The 13,419-nt window shown below is 41.0% G+C and overlaps 1 protein-coding gene across 1 annotated transcript; it reads right to left on the bottom strand.

The window, feature by feature from the left end:
• Positions 1-7,422: 7,422 nt before the first annotated feature.
• On the bottom strand, positions 7,423-12,034 carry cdc45 (CDC45 cell division cycle 45 homolog (S. cerevisiae)). Its single transcript, XM_030105742.1, has 18 exons — positions 11,984-12,034; positions 11,808-11,867; positions 11,158-11,250; positions 10,918-11,055; positions 10,609-10,761; positions 10,470-10,528; positions 10,333-10,381; positions 10,142-10,203; positions 10,007-10,057; positions 9,779-9,898; positions 9,549-9,680; positions 9,121-9,219; positions 8,886-9,047; positions 8,610-8,748; positions 8,423-8,506; positions 8,211-8,329; positions 7,862-7,938; positions 7,423-7,585 (listed from the first exon to the last, which is right to left on the bottom strand). Exons 1-18 carry the CDS (start codon positions 12,032-12,034, stop codon positions 7,521-7,523), a joined length of 1,713 nt encoding a protein of 570 aa, XP_029961602.1. The 3' UTR covers positions 7,423-7,520.
• Between the last annotated feature and the right edge of the window lie 1,385 nt (positions 12,035-13,419).

Genomic DNA, 13,419 nt, shown 5'->3' with positions numbered 1-13,419 from the left:
TTGTGAGCCATTTGTGTGAGAAACAGTGCAAGACTGAGTGTGGTTGGAGAAGGAGATAAAAAAAAGACACGTTTTTTTTATATTTTTTTTTCCTTGAGCACGTTAAAGTTTGCAGCTCGGTGACTCACAGGTTTTTGTCGACGCTCAGCAGAATGAGCAGGTTTCCTGCGCAGTGGACAGCGGAACAGGAAACAGGAAGGAACATGAAGGGTGTGGGAGAGCGGGGAGGGGGGTATTTCTGCGTATGGAGTGTGGAGGATGAGGTAAACGGCTCTGGAGCTGCAGTACGCACGCCAACACAGGTATGTGTGCAGCTGATGTCAGACATTTTGGGGGGATTTTTCATCTTCATTCAACATATTGAAACATTCACAAAGCGACACGTATTTGTTCTTTCAACAGAAAACTTTAGAAATGACTTTAATAAGAAAGTGAACTATGCATACTCACTTGATTGAGAAATCCACAATGACACCTGCTTCATCATTTTTCATCAAATCAGAGGAGACACCAATAAAACTGCTATAAGCAGTGAATGCAGCTTCAGCTGTTGCTGATATTTTGGTAAAATGCAACTCAGTAACATGCATCGTCTTTGTGTGCATAGTGCACTTTAAAATGTAATGAAAAACTATACCAGTGCATTGAAACCTGGATGTAATTGTTAAATATACTCCACTGGTACGCCTGACTCAACCTCAGTTAAAGACAAATGGGATGCTGGGTGCTCAAGTACATTCAGTATTCAAACAAAATGACAGCAATATCAGTTTGAAACTAGTTAGCTGAAGACACCTCTGTGAGCCACCTATAAAGCCTGCAAAATTTCAATAAATAGTCAAAACAGAGAAATTGCTTTAGTGTTTTAGACCTCTAATAGTATAGACATTTCTCTATTTATTTATTTTTTTCAACTCTAATTGTATTATCACAAAAAATGCACATTCAAAAAGCAGCAAAAAAAATAGCTTCTCTTAGATCTCAAATGTGATTATTTTGGAGGTAGAGGATTACATTGCAACGTTATTGCAACGTCATTCTGATTTTTGTAAAGTAATAAGAAATAATCCTTCACAAAAATGATGAACGAATGATGGATCTTTGGCAAGACCGCTGTGATATCAGTCAGAGTAGTTTGACTACAGACCATTTGACCATCTTGTAGTTGAGTTCCTGAACCTTGTTCCTGCATAACTTAATTAATTCTGCAGTGTTTGTTGAAGTGTCGGCCTTAAGATGCTCGGTCCAACATTGCTGAGATTATTAGGACGGCCTTCTTACTGAACCTTGAGGTGAGCGTGCTAACCACTTCACCACCTTTGATTTTGCTTCAGTATTTTTGTCGAGTCCTTCGCGTTTCTCGCGTTATCGCATGCAGCGTTATCTCGTCGGGTTTTTCTGAACGTAACTCATGCTGTCACCCATTTAAATGCACAGTGCATGAAATGTAAAACTGTTGAATAAATGATTTCACAAAATGGTGAAGGAAGAAGTCGGAACTTCCAGTAATGCTTACATGTTCTGGAATATGTGAAAAGATGCCAGTACTTCTGTCTGTGTAAACAATAAAAAAGTTTATGCTGTCAGTTTAGAGCTTGCATAATAGTTCATACATCTTGCTTTATTTATTCTTTCAGCTGAAGAGTGCATCTTTCCAGACCACTTATCAGTAGGTCAACATGATCTCAAGTTCTTTTAAATCCTGCCAAATATGTGAGCACAAAATCCTCAAACCACTTGACATTCATTTGTAATTTAAGCCAAATAAAAGACATTTTAAGGTAAAGGTGAAGTATTTTCTTAACACGGTGATAAATAAAGTGTACAGGGAGAGTTTTTATCTCAGAGTTACAAGAGGAGTAGGCAATAACAGGGAATCTCTCCTGTTTTTATGATGGAGGAGATCTTATTTCTGAGGGAGAGAGTTCAAGTATTTGGACACATGTATCATACCACGTGTGTGTGCACACGCTTGGGATCCAATTATTTACAAAGTGCATTATTTATTCATTTATCCCAACCTGAACAACCTGAACTAACTGTGACCGGAGTCCAAAAACCACAACTTTAAACTGCAAACATATGTAGCTACAAACTAACATCACATCAAATTCTATTAACCCGACAATACAACACTGAAGCACCCATCCATCTTCTATACCAAATAGCTTTTCTTTTTTTTGGCACATGGTAAATGGCACATAGTCACAGACATTCACAGGAACACACGCACTGTCACTTTGACTTACATCAATTTCCTGTTGACTAATATTTGTGCAAGAGTGATTTTCGACAAGACTTCTTTTCAGAAGAAGTCTGAATCATTACACATAAGTGTCTCACCCGAGCCCAAACCAGTTTGTCACCATGGCTCTAAAACTAAGAAAATCTAAATAATCACACCTATACAGCGAGCGACAGACTTTTAAAGACAAAGTGTTGAGTGACAGCCCTCTGCTGAGATGAGAAAAGAGTCCTGGTCTGATGAGGAATGTCTGGGTGGGATCAGGAGGCATTTCTGATTTAGCATGGTCACTCAAATCTTTGTGATGTCAGTTTTTAATCAGCTTAGATGAAGAAAACAAACGTAAATTGGATCACTGTCTGTGGCTGCCAGCGGCCGTAAGGCAGGCGGAGCTGTGACATGGGCTTACATGTGGTATTACTGTAGGATGCGACAATCAGTGTTTGAATAAAGAAACAGATTGTCTGGTACACTCATTAAAAAAACAAAACAGGATTTAGATGTGCACTAAGGGTATTTTTTTCCACACTAATTACTTCTTGCTGATAAACTCTAATTATTATCAGGTCTGTTGGCTGGAAAAAAAAAATCACTTAATTTGTGCAAAAGAAAAAAAAAAATCATTCCAGAACAATACAAGGTTGAAGTGTTTTTTTCTCTCTCTCTCTGCCTGGCTTCTCTTTTCCCTCTGTCTTTGTGCAGGGGAGCACAGTGTATTTTCAAGAATGAAAGTTGTTCTGCTTGTTATCCATTAAAGGGAGTCCTGCATGACTGCGCCACCTACCACAGAGAATGACAGAGGAGACACCCTCATCACACCCCACTGCAGACCCAGACTGCTGTCCTCCTCCAGTACTCACCTCCCCCCGACATCCCGGCATCCAAACCCAGATATAATGGGAATGTCACGCCTGCGAGGGTTTTTCTCCACAGAGGCACAAAAACAAGTGGGAGAAAACGTAATTCCTCATAAGCTCAAGTTATTTTATCTATATTTTCTTATATATATATATTTTTTTTAATCAAAATTTACACTGACTGCTACTATACCAGTAGCAAGGCTTAAACTGATGCCTCTTTCTAATGTTGCATCACAGAAGAAGAAACATGTTTAAAGGGGCATAATATAAAACTTAAATAATGCATCATGTTGTACATTAGGTGGCAGTGTTGAGTCACTTTATTTTGAAGAGCCGTGACACTGTGGCTCTTCTTCCTGGTTGGTAGCTGCAGAGATCCACTGTGTTTGTAAAGATGTGCCTAACGCGCAGACTAGACCACTGTGTTAAATATTTATTTCTCTTCATGCACAACGCGACATCTTGTGGTGCAAAATTGTGCTCCAAGACAATATCAGTCACTAACTTAAATCAAGTTGAGAAAAGAGAGAGCAAAAAATGTACCTAAGTGTTTTAAAATATACAGACACATGTAACAGTTGATATATTCAAAACCCTATTTAAAGAAAACCTATTACATGAACGGAGTTTAAAGGTTCTAGTTTAAGCCAATTCAGAGGATTTGAATCTATGCAAATTTTTTCGAGGCTATATTAATCTCTTTTGCTCCAAAGCGCTTTGAAACAATAAAGGAGGGGAAGACCGACTCGGGGAATAACAGCCCCAGCTGTGAGAGGGCGCCTGAGGTCAGAGGTGGCAGGGGTCAGGGATCATTAAGGGCATCAGGCTGACAGGCTGTGGTGACGGTGGAAGAAGCAATGCAGAAAATACAGGCCGTTTCTGACGACTCCCTGAGGTTTCTGAGTTTGGACAGCACTTTTATGGGCTTGCTTGTATGATTTTGCGTCGGTGTGTCTCACTCAGCGTGACGGGGGGTCGGGGGGTCGGGGGGCGGCCGGACTACGCCGTGCTTCTGGCTTTCCAGTAAAGCTAATCCTATCAGGAATCCGCGATTGTTAGAGGAGGAAGACAGACACAAACAGTCACCTCTGATTTGGAGAGATGTTGAACTTTCACTGTGTATTGTAAAAAATAAACAAATGAAATGAAATGTGCTGATTTTATAACCAGAAACTGTTATTTGTTTGCTTTATGCTGTCAAATCCAGTAATCTCGTTATTAGAACCGCAACTATGAATAAATGAACCAGGCTGAGATCGAGGTTTCACTTACATCCTAATGATCATTTATTTGCCAGCAGATAAGTTTAACCTCAGAGTACAAACTTGTCCAGATGTGAGAAATTAATCATTTTTGACTATCTGGGATATACTGATATCAGAGAACTATACCGGTGAATAGATAGATAGGTGAATATTTCCATTAATCTAAATCGGGGAGTGTTTTACGGCACGGCTGTGATTTGACTCACGTCGTGCAGAAATAAATTCAGAGCAACAGAGTTGATATTGCTTTTATAGAGTAGTTATATACGAGTATATATACAATCGATTAGTTGAAGGAAATTAAAACCTAGAATTTATTGATAATCAAACTGTCATTCCTGCTTACACATATCGTGCTAAAAATTGATTAAACCACAAAGTGATTGTTGCTCTGTCACGTTTAGCTGTTCAATTGAACATCTACGGAGCACAGAACTGACTAAAATAAAAGTGTTGTGATTCAGTCTGTGAGGGAAAACTGATTTTTCATTAAAAAGCAGAGAATACTGTTATATGTGTGTCAAATAGGATATCTCTGTACTGTCAAAAAAAAAAAAGTGTTGCATCACTCAAGTCACAATCACAACATCTGGGACGCGGTAAGCCGCTCGACTCGCCCCTGTTGAGGCAACACAACCGTTTGAGTGTGAGGCGCTCAGATAAAGCTGCTGCCTACAGGAGCCAGGCTTTGGGGAGATGTTTCCCTCAGTGTGTGTGTGTGTGTGTGTGTGTGTGTGTGTCGGGTCTGTTGGACGCCACATTCCTCAGAAGCAGAGCGGCGTAAAGGGCAGTGGCCCCACTTCACCAGAGGTGCAAGAGGCGGGGGTGGAGAGTGGAGTGATTGACGGCCGAGGAGAGAAGGCCGAACGACGGCCGGAACAGGTGGAGGTGCCACCAAAACATCAGCAGGGCCGCGAGCCGCCGCAGCTCACCGACCGCGATGTCACCATCAGGAAAATGTCAAGAGAACAAGATTCATGCAGCAGTTCACAATAACATTTGAAAGATTTTTTCTTCAAGAAATAAAAAAGCAAAGAAACATGTCTATTTGGATCCCGCTGCCTCACTTGAGCCAGTGTAAGAACTAGTTAGCACTGATTTGGTTGAATATATCAGCATGAGTGGCATTTCTTCTTTAATTGATATAGATAGCACTAGATGATCCGCTGTAATGATCCCTGAAAGCCTCAGCTGAAAGATGATGAAGGTTGTGGATGTTTTTAGATCAATATCAAGTTGTGTGATTCAGTTTTTTCATGTTGAGCCGAGAGTTACACTTTTGTGTTTTACAGATGTTTGTTTATTCCTTTGTCAGTGGAAGAGGAAGTTCACCGACCGTGCACAATTCTGATGTTTCTCCTATTCAATTTCTCATGTTTTCAGTCAATTTGCTGTCTTTAAAAATGTCCAGATATAGGAAGTAAAACAAAAAAGAGCGAAAAGAAGAAAAGTCTTGCACAAACTGTCTCTTGTTGTAAGTTAAACGGACTAAATTGTGAATTGTTTCACTCTGAGTCTTCCCCCACGCTTCGTGTTGAGATGTACCAGTCCTGCTGCATTAAGTACACATGTTACTCTCTTGTAATAAAAAAGGAGGTTGGAGGATGATTCTTAAAGAATTATAAACCTTTAGTTTCACATATTTGTGGCTTTTGGTTGACAGGGATGTAGGAGCCGGCTCTTCTTGATAAAAACCAGAGTTTTGCTTTATGGGCAACTTTTTAACTCATGAACAACCTGATGAAGCTTAAATAACATCCATGTACATCCAGGCTACTCGATAATGAACTGCTCAACTTTATCTGGAACAGTTTGTGTCTGGACAGTAAAACTTCTACATGAGTACAAGAAAACCTGAAGATTTCCTCAGTGGAATGAAACGTATGCCACCGTGGATCGCCTGATCTCCAGCTGCAGCATGATGCAGATCGCGGCACGTCTCGCTCTCGCCCGACGTTCAGTCGGCCTTTTCCTGTGACGCCATCCAAACGCCCTTCATCCTGAAGGTCATGTCTCGTCCTGATCAGAGAGCGATAAAGATCTCAATTACCCCACAGAGAGCAGCTCAGCCCTCCCCCTTCCAGGAACTCTCTGGAGTGGCGTTTTTTAAAAAAACAAACAAACAGCGAGAGGTCCGGCTTCAATATAGGCCAAGGTTGCAGAGCCTCACCTCTGACCCACATGAGCGGGCTGAGCTTAGGACGTTTAGGTCAACAAGGTCAGGTTATAAGAGGATGGAGAAATGAACTCATATCAGCTTCCTTTAGACAAATTACCTCCATTCTTCTTTAAAAATTCGGCACGTTTCATAAATTCATGCTTTCTGCTCGAGTGTGAACACAAACGAACTAAGTTGGCTGAGGTTATTAACGCTCAATATTTTCAACCTCTCCACATCCAGTCGGTGAGATTATGAAGTTGGTTTTAGTGACGATAGTTCGAGTTGAGTCAGTTCTACAATAACAGATCCAGTGTTGAAGAAACAAACTCTGGTCTTTGCTTGTTTTCTTCATTTTCCTGGACGTGTTGTGTTTCACTTCAGATTATTAAAATGTAAAAAAACGTTTATGCCCACATTGCTCCACTGTAACATTTATTATTATACACTTCTCAATTTGTATATTCGGGTTCTGTCTTTCACTACAAATGTAACATCTAAAAGCGAGATTCTTTTTTTTTTATGACAAGCAGAACATGTTGGTGGTCTAACAAGCACGTTATTACTGTATAAAAAAAACATTTCTTCTGATTCAATGACACAATAAGCTTACAATCACAAGAACCATTACATTTTCATTAATCAAAAGAATAAATCTGATCATATAAAACCAAACTCATAAATGACTGGTCAAAAAAAATAAGGGAAGGACTTCAATTCAAGCAATTTAAAATGATTTATTAATCAATGTTAAAACTCAATGTAATTAATCACAACCATAAAGAAGAATAAAAGACAGTTAAAATCCAAACTTTCAAAAAATCATACAGACACTTAAAGACACTGTACAATATACACAAAGAAAGAAAAAAAAAAAAACTTGAAAAAGGGGCACAAGAATAAAACATGTTCGAGGCGTGTCATTCATTTCAGCTTCGCCTCTTGAAGATGTGGAGAGCTCAGGGTCGATCTGGAGGCGGCGCTGAAGTTTCTCATGACAGCAGCGTGATGAGAGCATCCAGGAACTTACTTCTGTCCTCCGTCTTCAGCTCAATGACTGCAGAGAAAAACAGAGGAGGAAAAATTAGTTTTGTTCATTTTCCTGCCACATGTTGTGATGCACGACCAAAAAAAAGGATAATTTATATTTAGGAGTGCAAAAAGAATAAGAAATATTCAAAAGTTGTTTCTAAATATGCATTTGAGGGACTTGATATTAAACTGCCTGTAGTTTCGAACATGTGTGTGATGGTGTGTGTCTGTGTGTGTCGTGGTCAGAAGCAAGTGGAGGTTGCCACCTAGTGTCTGAGCAGGAACAGAGGCGTTCACTCACTGGACGTGTCGAAGTGGTCATGCAGAGTTCTGGAGCTGGTGGTCTCTGCCGCCTTCTCGAACGCCCGGCCGAAGAAACTGAGAGGACGTGGAGAAGACGTGAAAATTCATTCAAAGGGAAATGGAAGACGAAGAGATGAATCTATAAGATGAGCTTCTTCTGTTTATTTCTCCACATTGCAATAATGAAGTATTTACAGTCTGAAGAGCTCAATTTGGTAATTTGTCTGTCAGGGTTTATAAACCAGAAAAAGACACCATCCAAGTCATATCATGTTATTACAAGGAGAAAAATGAAAAGTACTTGACTTTGTTGGTCACGATTTCCCTGTTTTAAAGTGAGATCTTACTTCTTCTTGTCAGACGTCTCAGATTCTGGTGGGATTCCCACAACAATGACGGTTCCCTTCTCCACATCCTTGGGAGCCGCCATGATGAGGGGAAGCAGTTTGCAGCGTTTATTTCTCGTCTGAGCGGCGAAGACGGGCAGAGACAAAACGATCAGGAGCGGTGTGACTTCGGCCTCATCCTGGATCGCTTTTAACTAGCGGCAGAAACTCACAGAATGAATGAAAGCCTTGAGGAGGTACTTGCAGAGCAGGGTCAGAGCCATGGGCTTGGAGAAGAGCTTCACATCTGGTGTTCCCTTTAAAGAGCAGGACAGGATTCGCCTCAGCAGAGTCACTGATAAAAACCAGCAAAACACACACACACACACACACACGAATCAGGACTCCACACACTCATACCTCCATGAGGTAGCAGTAGAGGAAGGGTCCCTGTGACAGGATGAGGTTGGTGCAGATGCAGCTGGCGACGGTTTGCTGGATGGCCATCAGCTTCTTCTTCGCCTGGTCGATGCCCGAATGTAGACGATCCAGGTTACTCCTGAATAGAAGAAGAAAAGAAGACACAGACCAAAGCAGTTGATGTGAACATTTCACAACTCTAAATGAACACGAACACTAGAGCAGCTAATACAAAAATACAATGCAGTTCCGACACTGAAGCCGACTGCACCGCACCTGGTCAGTGAATCCAGAGCCTTGATGAAGTTGTCACTGTCACTCTCGTCCTTCTCAGTGCTCTCCAGCAAGGCAGCAGTGGCATGAACCATGTCGCTGGCCAGGAAACGGTTCTTAAAGCCAAAGTGAACACCGAACGTCTGGATACGGATGTCCTTCAAGCTGTTGATAGGAAATAAAAACTGATTACGTACAGAAAATTCAGAGAAAGCATGTTTGAAGTGCATCTCCATACCCAAACTTATTAGCGGACTCCTCGATGACGTCCTTCAGGTTTTCTTTGATCGACATGTCCATGGAATTAAACTTCTGCCGCACTTGTTTGAGGGGAAGACTGAGGAAGAATACATACATTATTTTTTACTAGACGTCTTGTAGGGTTGCTGACTGCATATAGGATGTGGTGAATGACACTCAGCACTTTCAGATACTTTTCTGCAGTAGAGTAACGTGATGTGTGTTTGAGGAGTCATGCTTTCAATGAAGCAGGCTGTAGTCGCCATCAAACTCAAAAAACTACAAATCGCAATGAACAGGAAGGGTTTTCTATTTGTGCAAATAAATGTTATATATTACTTAAAAAAACCTTCCACTTTATAAAATAACATTGCCAATCAACTAACATAACTAACACACACACAGCATAGATTTACAGAAACATACCCCATGTCAGCTAAGAACTCCTGGAGTTTTTTTTGTCCGTTTAAGGTCCAGAGCTTGAAGTTGCAGGACGTGTAGCAGGAATTACAGATGCTCTCATACAGAGACCAGTGCTGGTAGAGCGTCAGACGCAGGCTGGAGCAGAGGGTTATAGGAAAACACGTAACTTCCCCCCGCGATGCGAGACAAACCAGAGATATAAAGATTCGCTGTAGCAGATGAATGAAGGATACTCGTATTCGAAGGAGATTCTCATGCAGTCGATGGAGAGCGTGTTCTCCTCGTCCTCGTTTCGGTGACTGTGTCGGGAAACGTGACGCTGCATTGTTGCAACGTCCGTTACATACTTCATACTGAAAAAAAGCAGACAAGGTTGACGGGAATTTTTGCAAACGGCAGCTCAGTAACAAAAACGACAACAAATTCATAGTAATTTTGGAAAAAAGTGAAGACACTCTTACTGTGTGATTTTATCGTGAACCCACTGGTCTGTCAACCCAATGATGGCCCACCTGCAAAGACAACACACTGTCTCTGTACCGGGAATTTAATCATGCTTTGCTCAGTCAAAAAGAAAATGCACTCTGATATCTCACCAGAGCATGTCTTTTGTATCTTTGGTCAAAACCCAAGCAAGCTCAAAAAACATCATGGAGGCCTGGCAGAGGAAACAAATGAAAATATTTTAATAGAAGCGACGTGAATGTGAGGCCAGACACCAGGAAAATCTGAATTCGTATGTACTTTTTGGCTTCCCAAGACAATAATGCAATATCTGTGTACTCACAGATGTTCCATGGTACTCATACTGCTCATAGTCAAACAGGATTTCCCTCCTGAGAAACCAGAAATGACAGCATGCATTTAGTTATTTTATTTTATACAATAAACTGTAAATAAAAACAGCTGTTAAAAACAACTTACCTGTGCGCCTCCCACTCCCTCCTGGCTCGCTGCCTTTCAATCCTCCTCTCCACTGCTCCCTGACACAACACAAACACACCAATGTCAATATCTCACTCTGCCGGCTCCCGTTAGCATGAGCCACTGACTCAACACAAACCTCGTCAAACCTCCTCCGTTTCCCCGAGGGCTCTGAGCCCTCATCGCTCTCATTTCCAGAGTCATCCCCTCCTTCCTCGTCATCTTCATCCCGAAAAATGTCATCGTAGGAAGGTACGCCCAGGTCGTCATCCTGTTTGATGAGCAGTTTAATCTGTGGGGGAAATAACAGGAGTCAACGTCCGTTCACACCAAAGATTTTTCCTAAAACTTTGCTCAAATTCAGTCGATAAAGCAGAGAGATGAAGCGCTTTAATGTTATTCAGTGCACGAAGAGTGTTTTCTCCTAACAGGGACGGGGCCGGATCACCTGAGTGTCGTTGTAAACATTGACCACATCCACGGGCCGGTGGGTGTCACAGATGAAGAAGATGGAGTCATCATCAGGCTGAAGCATCTCCAGGATGTCGACATTTGCCCCGCAGTTGATGAGGACAAAGTACCGAAACTACAACCAGACACAAACCAAACACACGATGCACTTTGTCATGAAACCCTGAAGCATTTCATCATGACTTCTTCTGCATCGTGAGGTCAGTTTTAATCATACCTGCTCTTTATGCTCGAGAAAAGCAGTGCCGAGGTCCTGCCAGCCTGTGACCGGCACAAGAGTGTACTGGATCTGGTCGCAGTGAAAGAGCGCCTAGGGAAGAATCACGAAATAAACAAATACTGCTTAATACAATTATTAAACCAATGGGATTCTTCAACTTTTTTTGTTACAGAAAGAAAAGTGACAGTGATAGGAGTAAGGTTAGGTCAAATATGAAGAGTGGTGTTTCAGTAGCTATTAAAATGTGATACTGAGCAGCTGACATTGACATTTCAGAACTCTTTGGGACTGTGAGTAGAGAATGAAGATCCTGTAGGGAAAAAAAAACAACAATATGCAAACTCTACACTGAAAAGTCAACAAGTCCAGACTCAATCAGAGGAGATTGCTGTTTGGTGAGAGAGCTAAACACATTTACACTAGTGTAGTGTGCACACAGCTACATTCAGTTCAATATCAAGAATGTATCAGTGTGTCTTCTGCTTGTGTGGCTTTAGGAGACAACATGCAGCAATGCAGAACAGCGCTTCAGATGGCATTGAGACAAAACATGGGGGTGCATTAGATTTAATACCGGATGATGGGAGACCCCAGTGATCAACACAATGACCAAACTGAAGCTACTAGCATTTAGCACGTGAGCTTACCTGCAGAATCTTACAGGCGCACAGGGCGTCGATATCCGCTGCCACCAGGAGGGCAACTCTCTGAAACCAAAACGAGAAAACTTCACATTTTACGTCTTGAACTGAAAGCTGGATGCAGCCTGTCGGCGCAGTAACGCGACCCTCTCCCGCTCCTTCATTCAGCGCACAAAACTCACCTGGTTAGAGACAACTTCATAAAACTCCTTTCGTATGTCTGTGACGAACATTTCCGGATGTTGATTAAAAACTTACTACGATAAAAAAAAAAAAAAAGGAAGGAAAAAATGACCTAAAAGAGGACAGAAAGGCGGGTTACTCTGTTTTGATGTCAGATTCGCCGCCGCTCTGTTCCTGGTTGGAAATGTGGCGCCAAATCCACGCGTCATTTCAAACCAATCACAGGAGAGGGTGCGTGTGACGTCACGTAGTTTGGTCCACGCCCACTGTGTTTACACAACAACGCAGCCATTTGGCGCAAATGAGTGAGATGATACTTTTTCTACTAAAACAAGTCGCTCGGTCAGTTTTAAAATAGATTTTGACCCAGTTGTCTCAGAATTTGGATTTTCTGTGATCAGACTTTCACTGTTTGTTACAATCAGTTTTTGTAAACATTATTATCTTCAATTCACTTTTAGTTTTGTAAAATACAAAACTTTCTAAAAGCACCTGCATCTTCCACATACAAACAATGCCTGTGTCAACGTATTCTATGGAGCCTATCACTTTGATCAAGATTTCAGAAATTACATGTGATATTGGTGAAAGTTCCTTTTTTTAATTCTACAAATTTGTTCAGCTGGAAACAATTTTCAGCGAAACATATGCATAAAAGAGCCAAAATCATACTTACTGACAACAAAATGCAAAAGGCAACAGTTTTGAAGGAAAACGTGTGCAGCGTCTTATTAATGCACGACAGTTAAATATGAATCTGTGTAAGAAAATGTACACGAGGAGACCATGTCAAAACAGCAACATGTCAAACAGGCGGAGATATTTGCTGACAAAAAAAGATGCATGCGCCTCAGAATTGAAAGACTGTTACCTTGTTTTATTGTTCATTTTGTCTACAAGAGATTCAAATTTTGGCTGTGAAAATAGTCAACTTACATGAAATGTAGGTTTTTGTTTTTTTTATGCATACAATATACTCCAAAAATCAGTTTAAGGACATAATCTACAATCGTTGCAGCTTTTAAACAGATTAAGTTCACCAATCAGTCATGACACTGAGACCACCTGCCATATTCCCAATTAAATGAGGCTTGGCCATTCATCCTTTGCTTGATGTTGAACCTTCCTTGGATCACTTGTGATCAATACACAAGATCAAGGCAACAGGCCTTCAAAGAGCTGCAGTTTTGAAGTCGTTCTAATCCATTCATCTAGTCACCAATAATTTAGATCCTTACACATTCCACTTTTCTAAAACACCAACTATAAGAACAAAATGTTAATGTCGGTGGTCATATTGTTATGGATGATTGGGGTGTATGAACACATCTTCTTTAAGCCATATTGTTAGAGATCAGTGCTTTCCGTTGGCTTCTAACAGTGATGTGAATGATTTAACTTCATTGTTTTGTCTGTGTTTTTTATGATAAACCAA

Source organism: Salarias fasciatus, chromosome 12 (assembly GCF_902148845.1).
Source record: "Salarias fasciatus chromosome 12, fSalaFa1.1, whole genome shotgun sequence".
In the NCBI taxonomy this organism is placed as follows: domain Eukaryota; kingdom Metazoa; phylum Chordata; class Actinopteri; order Blenniiformes; family Blenniidae; genus Salarias; species Salarias fasciatus.
Note: the sequence above shows the minus strand (reverse complement) of the source record. Positions and strands in the feature narration are given on the sequence as shown.